The sequence below is a fragment of the Lolium rigidum genome, chromosome 5 (assembly GCF_022539505.1).
Source record: "Lolium rigidum isolate FL_2022 chromosome 5, APGP_CSIRO_Lrig_0.1, whole genome shotgun sequence".
NCBI lineage: Eukaryota > Viridiplantae > Streptophyta > Magnoliopsida > Poales > Poaceae > Lolium > Lolium rigidum.
In genome coordinates, this window is record NC_061512.1 from 260,548,445 (window position 1) to 260,557,117 (window position 8,673).

Here is an 8,673-nt window from a genome sequence, read left to right on the forward strand (position 1 = left end):
AGCCAAAACAGCGCGTCGCCGCCGGGGGGCATCGTCCTCATCGGTCCACCTCCGAGACGAGGACGCCGAGCGTCGCGATCTCGACGTACGTCATGTTCTCTGGGTACTCAAACTTCTGGCCCTCCGCCATGGCCAACTGCCATTCCTGGAAGATGCACGCGACGTAGTCGTCGCTGTCGTCTGTGGCATCCTCGTTGTGGTATGCTAGCGCGAAGAAGAGGCACCGCGACATTGATGGCGAAGGCTGCGGCGCAGACGCGAAAGCGCTGACCACGGAAGCGATGGACGCAGAAGCGATGTCCTCGATACAGGCTCGCTGCAGGGCGGGCCTGGTGGAGAAGCGGTGGTCACTTGGTGCGTCCGGCAGTGTCCGCCGCGACGCATTTCAGGTGCAAATATGCACCGGATTTACGTCGCTGCGGACGACCCTGTCATGATCCATCACCCCGCTGGAGATGGTACCAGACGTATTTTCGGTCCGAGCGGACGCAAACGGTAGCTCAACGTCTGTTTAAGTCGTCTCATTGGAGATACCTAACACCTTTCTCATGCATGGACGCGAACGCGTACGCGGCCCCATGCCATCACATTTACACCAATGTATGCGTGTAGGACAGGCCAGAGGCACACACTCGATCGAACCTAATCGCCCGTTAGCTAGCTAGAAGCTCGCAGCGTCAGTTCTGATCGGTTGTCGGCACGGTAGAGCCTGCCGCCAGATGCTGCGGCGGCACCCTGCCAAGTCGTCCTGCCGCCACCGACGGGAGCGGCATGGCCCACCAAGGCTAGACGGCGTCCCGCAACGAAACTGACGAGTAAACGTGCCACCATGTACTGCGGCGGCAAGCCTTGCCGCCACTTGCTCCGGCGGCACCCTCCACGTGTCGCCTGGGGGCCGTGCCGCCACATCGGAGGTGGTCTTTTTTGGCAATTCCGTTTGCAGGTGGTCCTTTTTGTCAATTCGTTGGGGCAAGTGGTCCTTTGTGTCAAAAATTCTATATTTTAGGTTATGAAAAAATGATAAAAATGTAGATCTGATGTAGTGAACGGTGCAAATTTTGAAACATCTAAAATCTGTTAGATTTTGTTATTTTTGTGTAGCCCAAAATCTAAGGTGTTTACCTAGCAGAAATTTAGTTGATTTTTTTAATTTTCCAAACGGTATTTCTGGGTCTCAAAAAATTTAACCGAAAAATATACAAGTATATCCACTATGGACGCTACAATTTCCTTAGAAAAATATGTTGTATTTTGGGCTACATAAAGGACACCTTTGGGAAATAAGAGTTTTTTATGCCTATATACAACCACAACTTTATTTTTCTCTGTAGCTATACTACAGATGTTCTACCGAAACATTGCAAAAATACACAGAGCATGTATACATATTTGCATTAAAAACACTACTCCCTCCGATTCATATTAATTGACTCTAATATGGATGTATCTAGAACTAAAATGTGTCTAGATACATCTATATTGAAGTCAATTAATATGAATCGGAGGGAGTATTAGTTTTTGAAACTTCACATTACGGATTTCAATTTTTCCAAAGACCGGACACACTAGTGCCCAGGTGCTGCGAATCCTCGTTCGTGTTTAGGCTTGAGATTTTGCGCATTTATAGAATACAACCTTATCAACATCTAGGATTTTATTTCAGAATGTTTTGAAACTTTAAAATTTCATTTCAAACTTTCAAAAAATGGTACTAGCAATAGTTTCTAGCAAGGTTTTATTCCTAACTTTGGATCTTCCTACTGCTTGGGCATCAAGGAGAAGAATTTGCGCTCATGTAGTGATATTATTTTCAAAATCAACGCAAAGAGAAGTCTAATTACATACGACATGTTCTACCATGCACAGAGTGACTCCAACGTGCCTCCTGATCTTGCGAAGGAGGGTGCATCCTTTGTAGATTCCAGATGATAAACAAAACCCACACTTGACTACCAAAATCATTCTGTCAAAAAAAAGACTACCAAAATCAAGCTTTTAATTTTCTTGCTAAAAACTAGATTTTAATTACTATTACTACTCCCTCTGATTCATAACAAGTGTCAGAGTTTTAGTTTATATTTGACCTACCTGACACTTATTATGGATAGGATTGAGTATTATTTGGACAAAAACTAGCTTTCGATTCGTTACTAGAAAAAAGTTCAATATAGATCCAAAGATCCTTAAAATTTTCTCAAGGTGTATAGGATTACTCCAAGCCCAGATATATTACTTCAGATCAATTTTAAAAAGCAAAATCCTCACTGTTCATTCAAAACTTGCACTAGGTTCAAAAAACTGTGTATGCGATTATTGGAACCAAATACAACAGATTTCGATATAGTTCCTGAAGTTATTCCCAGCGAAACATCCAAGACATTTGAAGAAATGTATTCATGCATCTCGTTTATGGTTTCACTATGCATCACTTTTAAAACTGGGTATGTGAACTTGTATGCAAATTCTAGACTCGCCCAAAGAGTCTGCCCAATTATGTGATGGCACGTGCATTCACCATTATTGGTACTCATGGTCACATGTAGAACAACTTATATTGGTAGATACTAGCAAACGTGCCCGTGCGTTGCATCGGGAGAAACGAATACTCAAAACACTCCAAGCAACCATATGCGTTGACATTTGTCTTTGTCACCATCATGTTATCTCCTATTAATGACGAACACAATATATTCAAAAAGGATTATGAATACGGTAATAGGTAGACTTGTAATTATGGTGAACAGTGCCCTTAAATTTTATGAAGATATGAATCCAAACAAATTTAATGCTTCTGAAATTTAGTACAAATCAAATGTCCATACAACTGAAATTTTTCCGGACAATCTAGGTAGCACCATAATCGTAGCCTTACTTTGGCATTTTCTCATCCAACATAGCATCGGCTTTCTCTTTATATGTCTATTTATATCGTTCTCTAAACTATTTCAGTTTGGTTTGCATTAATATATGGTGAACTCTAAAAATATCCCTATATAATATCTCAACCCGTAAGTTTTACTTTGTTTAACTATAAACATAGTTCATTAAAAAATTAATTAACTTACATTGAAAGTGATCTGGAGATTTATTTCTGTTTTAACTAAAAAACAGAAAAACCCGATGCATAAGTGGCAGCAAATAAAATATGAATGAGCTTGAGTTGGATTTCCATTCAGTAAGAATATAACAGATCAACCAAAATAATCAAAATCAATGAAAATTAAATCCTTCCAGGAGCTTCCTTCGGTCGCTGGTGTACTGCGAACATAGGTCACCTTCTTTGCCAATTGCTCGAGCTGGCCAGCCAATGGAGCAGCCACAAGATAACAACCATGGGAGAACGTCCCACCTCTTTTTTGATGCTTGTCGCTTGATTTTTTTATCTCGAAATAGTCGAGATTTCCTTCTCTGTTAGTCTGTAAAATTTGAGCAAGACTTTAATTTTCTTCCGAGTGATCGTACTGTCTTGGTCCCAATTGCTGCTCGGATTCAGTTTTATCCCCAACCAAGTCTATTTGTTCTTTAGCTTCCTCGTGCACTTATGTATCCTTCTTCCCACGCCAACAATTTCGATCACCTGCACATGTTGCCTGTTGCGACGCAAGGACGGCGACGGGAGAACCAAGCTAGGGTGGCCAGGCACCGTCGCCTTGATTTCGTTGCCTGCCATGTTGGCTAAGTACACTATAACGGCACGGGCGGGCATTCACGCCGGCGCACGCAGGCGTTTAGAGCGGCGTGTGGTAGTTCTTTGTTCTCGAGACGGCTGTCCGAGGCCGACCACACCATTGAATCCAGCTCTCCCATCTGTGACGCCATGGATAGGTCTGCGCGCCATCGGCGCCCAACGATGTGTGATGCCCCTGCAGTTGTTGCTCTCGTGCTGCCGATGTCGCGTCACCAAGGAGCAAAGAAGGCCACCGAGCACCGATTAAAGGCGAAATCGCGTGGGAAGCCGCCGGTGGGAGGCGGATTCGCGTGGGAGGCCGCATGTGTGGCGCCGATTTGGAAGTTGTGCCGGATTATTCAAGAGATCAGGCCCTGCAAGAGATCGTCGACGAAGATCAGGCTCTTGTTTCTTTGCTTGTCGATCGATCATCAGTTCATCATGGCTTAGGGCAGCTCGCTATTTGGTAGTTTTCGCCGTGCCCGAATTATGTCGTCTCGATCTCACGTGTTTCCTCCATCGCAGGGTTATATATAAGGAACCGGCCGGGGTGGAAGCTAATCAGTTGGGAAAGCTAAAACAAAATCGGCCTGTAGTTGTTTTGTTCAACGAAAGCTGGGACGTACTTACTCTGCAATTATATTAGGACATGTCCGGGTTGGACTACTCGAGGGTCTCGCGGTGTCCCATGGCGCTAGCATGATGCAGTCCAAGACGTGCCTGGCTAGGTGTTTTGGTTCTGATCGGACTCTGCTCGATCGAAGGCAAACTGGGTGCACGTTGTATGATGGGAGACATACGGAACAATTAGAGTTCTCCACGCGCGCCATCAAACAAATATGTTTCGTGCACGGGAGCGGAGTTCACGAGTTACCAAAACAATCTATGGATGAAACGTACGAAACTTTTGGTGGGACAAAACGGACCAAACCACGGAAACACTTCTCCCTTTATTATTAGGTATAGAAGAAATGGCAAACATGATACATCCATCTCAATATGGCAAGCATACATACGGACAAATCCAAACAGCAACACCAAAAGGCATGCTCAACAAGTTCAGCCAACAGAACATATGCATAGTGACAACAAAACAACTTTCCCAGTCATGAAAGTTTGCATGATGGAACTGGATACACAACATATTATATATTGCATAAGCTGAACTACTAAAAAACATTTAAATAAAACATAAGCCTTAAGCAGGTTTTCAGTTCAGGCCAGACAGACTTCAGGAAACAAGCAATAGGTGCAGCAGGATAGCTATGGCGTTCAATCCTTTCGAACTGAATCCAGGTGAGCCACATAACAGAATCAGCAGGAGTTCATGCTTCATGTGAATGGGGCATGGGCAGGGTGCACAGCCTTGGTTGACAAAATGCAGGTCCTTATAGCAAAAGTTTCAGGGACATGGGCTTATAGTACTCGTAGTAGTTGCCTGTGGATACAACAGAATAAATAGTGAGCACATCAAAGTCCAGGTTAAACAGTGAGCACATCAACAGAGTAAACTGTACAAGGAAATCCACATGAATGATTGACTCAACAAAAGACTTGAGCTACTGAAATTTTATGATAATTCTGGAAGGATGAGCTATTAACATGAAACCAATCAGAAGTTTATGGTACAGTACAAACCCACATTAAACTGTTTGTGCATTTAGTAGACCTGCTGGGTTTCATTAATCAAGCATTATCCTCCTAGGCTCCTACTTAGTAGAATAAGCATGTAGTTCCAGGCAATAAGCGCCTCTTACAGTTGTAGACCTGTAGTTTTTGCATAATTAGACGAAGTCGCCATGTCTGCTGTTAGGTACTGATCATGACTGGCCGGTCTAAATGGTCTATCAATATGCGACATTGTTGATGCAAGGTATTTTATGGTACATCGTGGCATTGAAAATCCAAAGGATATAAAAATGGCGTATGTAATTCTGCTTCATCCTAGGTTTAAATTTTAGTTGAAATAAGTTTGCTGGATTTCTTTCATTTCCAAACACAGAGATGGTTGAATGTTTAGTTTCAAGATTTTAGTTTGTGTTTTACTTTATCTGAATAAAAGAAAAGTTCAAGATTAACTTGAATAGAATAATAATATGATTTCCCAACTATCATGCATGCAGATTACATAAACATTATATAACAATGAAATCTGGTAATAGTTACTTACAGTCCTTATAGGGCTTCGATTCAATGTTAATTAGTTCTGGCTGTACTCCATGGGAAGCAAGGACGTTTAATATTTCTTCAATCTTTCCAACTTCCTCCCAGTATTTGATGTCGACTGACCTGAGATGCTTGGACACCATGAATTGGTTCTTTGGCTTGTAGACATTACTCATATTAATTTTCTGTTGAAAACAAAATAAATTGTTGAAATGAACCAACAGTACATGGCAATTTCAAATATTAAGACATCATAGATAGAAAAAAAGGTGTACCTTGGAGGTATTACTAAGTTGAAGCATAAGCATCTCCAGAACTGGTGAGTGCTGGAGAAAGAAAACTAGTCCAATGAAGTTATCAGTCACAAACCAATCACAGAGCAACAATGTTTTGAGCTTGCTAAACATAGGGCGCCATTTTATCTCCCTTCTGAATATCTGGAGAAAGTGAAGAATTAAAGGACAATTGAAGAACCATTTTAATAATACTGAGCTGAATACAAGATTTAGAGGGAGTTCCTATCTTTTGAGTAACCAAGCATAAGCAGAGATAACGATATAACAAGATTTTATAAACTTTTCAGAAACAGAATTAATTAATCTACACGATTTAAGGGTTGCATAAATTGACATGACATGGCTCCTGAATTAATCTGAATTATATTTTCCCATACAACGGTGCAAAGGTGAATATAGCACCAAACCACAAAAGGGAGTCAGCGAAACAGCAAGCATATCCACTGGAAAAGAGAGCATACCAGAGAGCTATGACTCAACAGCGTCAAATGTGTAGCGTCTGACAAACTTTTGAGAAGCACACGATCATCTGTACCATAGCACTGCACACATAACCTACCACCACAGACCCCGCAAATATTATGTTCGTCAGAAGAATCTAAGCAACCATGTCCAATCCTGATTATTGCCGTTTCCAATGATGGCATGCTCTTAAGGAACGGAGTCCAGTCCAAACAATCAACTAGTTCCAAGGTAACCAGACCTGGTGCAGAAATAGAAGACCGGATACCCTCAGGGAGAAATTTTGAATCTTTGATTATTAAAAGTTGTAAAGATTCTGGGAAGTCAGTCCCGGTGTTCCCAATGTTGATTACACTCTGGTCGACCTCCAACTCCTTGAGTGATTGACAGCTCGAAATATCTAGAGAGAAACTCTCAGACTTAATACGGTAAAGATCTAACCTTGTCAAGTGCTCGGAGGCAAGAGCCCCAGCTGATAGCGGTAAAGCACCAAAAACTAACATGTGGAATGCAAGATTCCTCACTTTGCACGATATCGCATAACGGAGCCAGTGCTCGGCATCTCTGCGATACTCATCCAGGAAACACGAATCTTGAGCATTGATCCAACAATAACGCAGAGGTGTTTGGTCACGGGACCGAAGCATGTTATTGATAAAATTAGGACTGTGGGAGCTGTTCAGAACAAGGGACGGCGCAGACTTCCAGAGTGTACGCCAGCGGGGGGAGAGCACGCAAGTCTGAACTGCTTCACGTGAGTAAAGGTACGACAGAATCAGCAGGAGCACATCGTCCGGGAGCGCGCTCAGGCGGTCCTTGCCATCCGGAACAGCCGCTTTCTTGCCATCCATGTTGCAGAGACGCTCTGCCATTTCGTCGAACAGGTGTCCTGCGCCGAAGCAGCTGTGGTGGTGGGCACCGAACGAGTAAGATCAATTATCAGGCTGGAAGGCTGGACAAAGAAACTCGAGATTCGCACCGCATCACGCTAGACGCTACGTACCTCTCTTCGCCGCCTCCGGCCGCCGCGCAGAAGGCCTTTTTCGATTCTCGGTTGGTGCTGGAGCCGGAGAGGAAGGCGACGGACGAACGGGGAACGGATATAGATCACCACCAGATCACCGCATCACATCGCCTCCCGAGCGACCCCTCTGCATTCATGCCCGCCATTAATACGTCGCTTCGAGCCGGGCCGGGAAGCTTGGACGGTAGACGAGCCACAGTCAATGCATTGGGAACAGAGTTGCCTCGAGAAGGAACACGTTGGGAGAAAAACCTCCTCACCTACAGAGGGATTGATTAGAACGGAGCAAGTTTTAAGTTGGGAATATGGATTTGGAAGTTGATGTTTCATGTTTGCATCCCAAAAATAATGCTCCCTTCACTCTAAATTACTACTCCTACTTGGTTTTAACTCAAAATTTATAGATTTGGAAAAATCTATAAAAAAAACTTGGTTAAAGTTTTTTTTTGAAATCGACTCTGGACAAACTATTAGACATTTTAAAAATGATCTATTCCAAAATCTACTACTCCTAGTTTAAATCTTGTTATTATTAAGAGGGGTTGGTGATGTGTCATAGCCTCACTCACACGTTCATATACCTTTCTTTGGAGCCATAAAAATAGCTTTCACATGCCCGTCCTCATCGAAACATGTGATATCCATATATGAACTAACGGACTTCAAACTGTCAAAGAGGGCTCTCATTTCTCGCTTATCTCTCTCTCCTCCTCTCGTCTCTGAGAGCGCCACGATTGTCAAGCAGAGCAATATTGGCATGCTGATGTCCTTTGCAGATTTACGGAGCGAGAAATCATGGAGACTCTTCGGGAGCGCATTCTCAATTGCCTTCTGCTGGCCACGAGCTAGCTCGCCACTGACTCTTATGGCCTAATGGCGGCCACTCCAAGATGTGGAATCGGTAGCTACCCGATACCAGCTCCCCCGCAACCTCTTGGTCGGTGTGCCTTTGTCGAGGCCCTTCATCAACTTCGAAGTGGGACTCCATGCCTATTCTACCCTAAGTGGCGTAGTCCCCCGCGGTGGTGTCGATCGACGCCTCCGTTCTGTGGCTCCCT

The 8,673-nt window shown here is 43.6% G+C and overlaps 1 protein-coding gene across 2 annotated transcripts; it reads right to left on the reverse strand.

Annotated features, from left to right (window-relative positions):
* Positions 1-4,670: 4,670 nt before the first annotated feature.
* On the reverse strand, positions 4,671-7,807 carry LOC124658350 (putative FBD-associated F-box protein At5g56440). Of its 2 annotated transcripts, XM_047196705.1 has the most exons (6): positions 7,595-7,807; positions 6,591-7,494; positions 6,109-6,270; positions 5,957-6,018; positions 5,838-5,877; positions 4,671-5,105 (listed from the first exon to the last, which is right to left on the reverse strand). In XM_047196705.1, exons 2-5 carry the CDS (start codon positions 7,461-7,463, stop codon positions 5,868-5,870), a joined length of 1,107 nt encoding a protein of 368 aa, XP_047052661.1. In that variant the 5' UTR covers positions 7,464-7,494; positions 7,595-7,807; the 3' UTR covers positions 4,671-5,105; positions 5,838-5,867. The 2 variants fall into 2 exon arrangements, with proteins under 2 accessions (XP_047052661.1, XP_047052660.1); XM_047196704.1 differs by having other exon boundaries at positions 5,838-6,018.
* Positions 7,808-8,673: the final 866 nt, after the last annotated feature.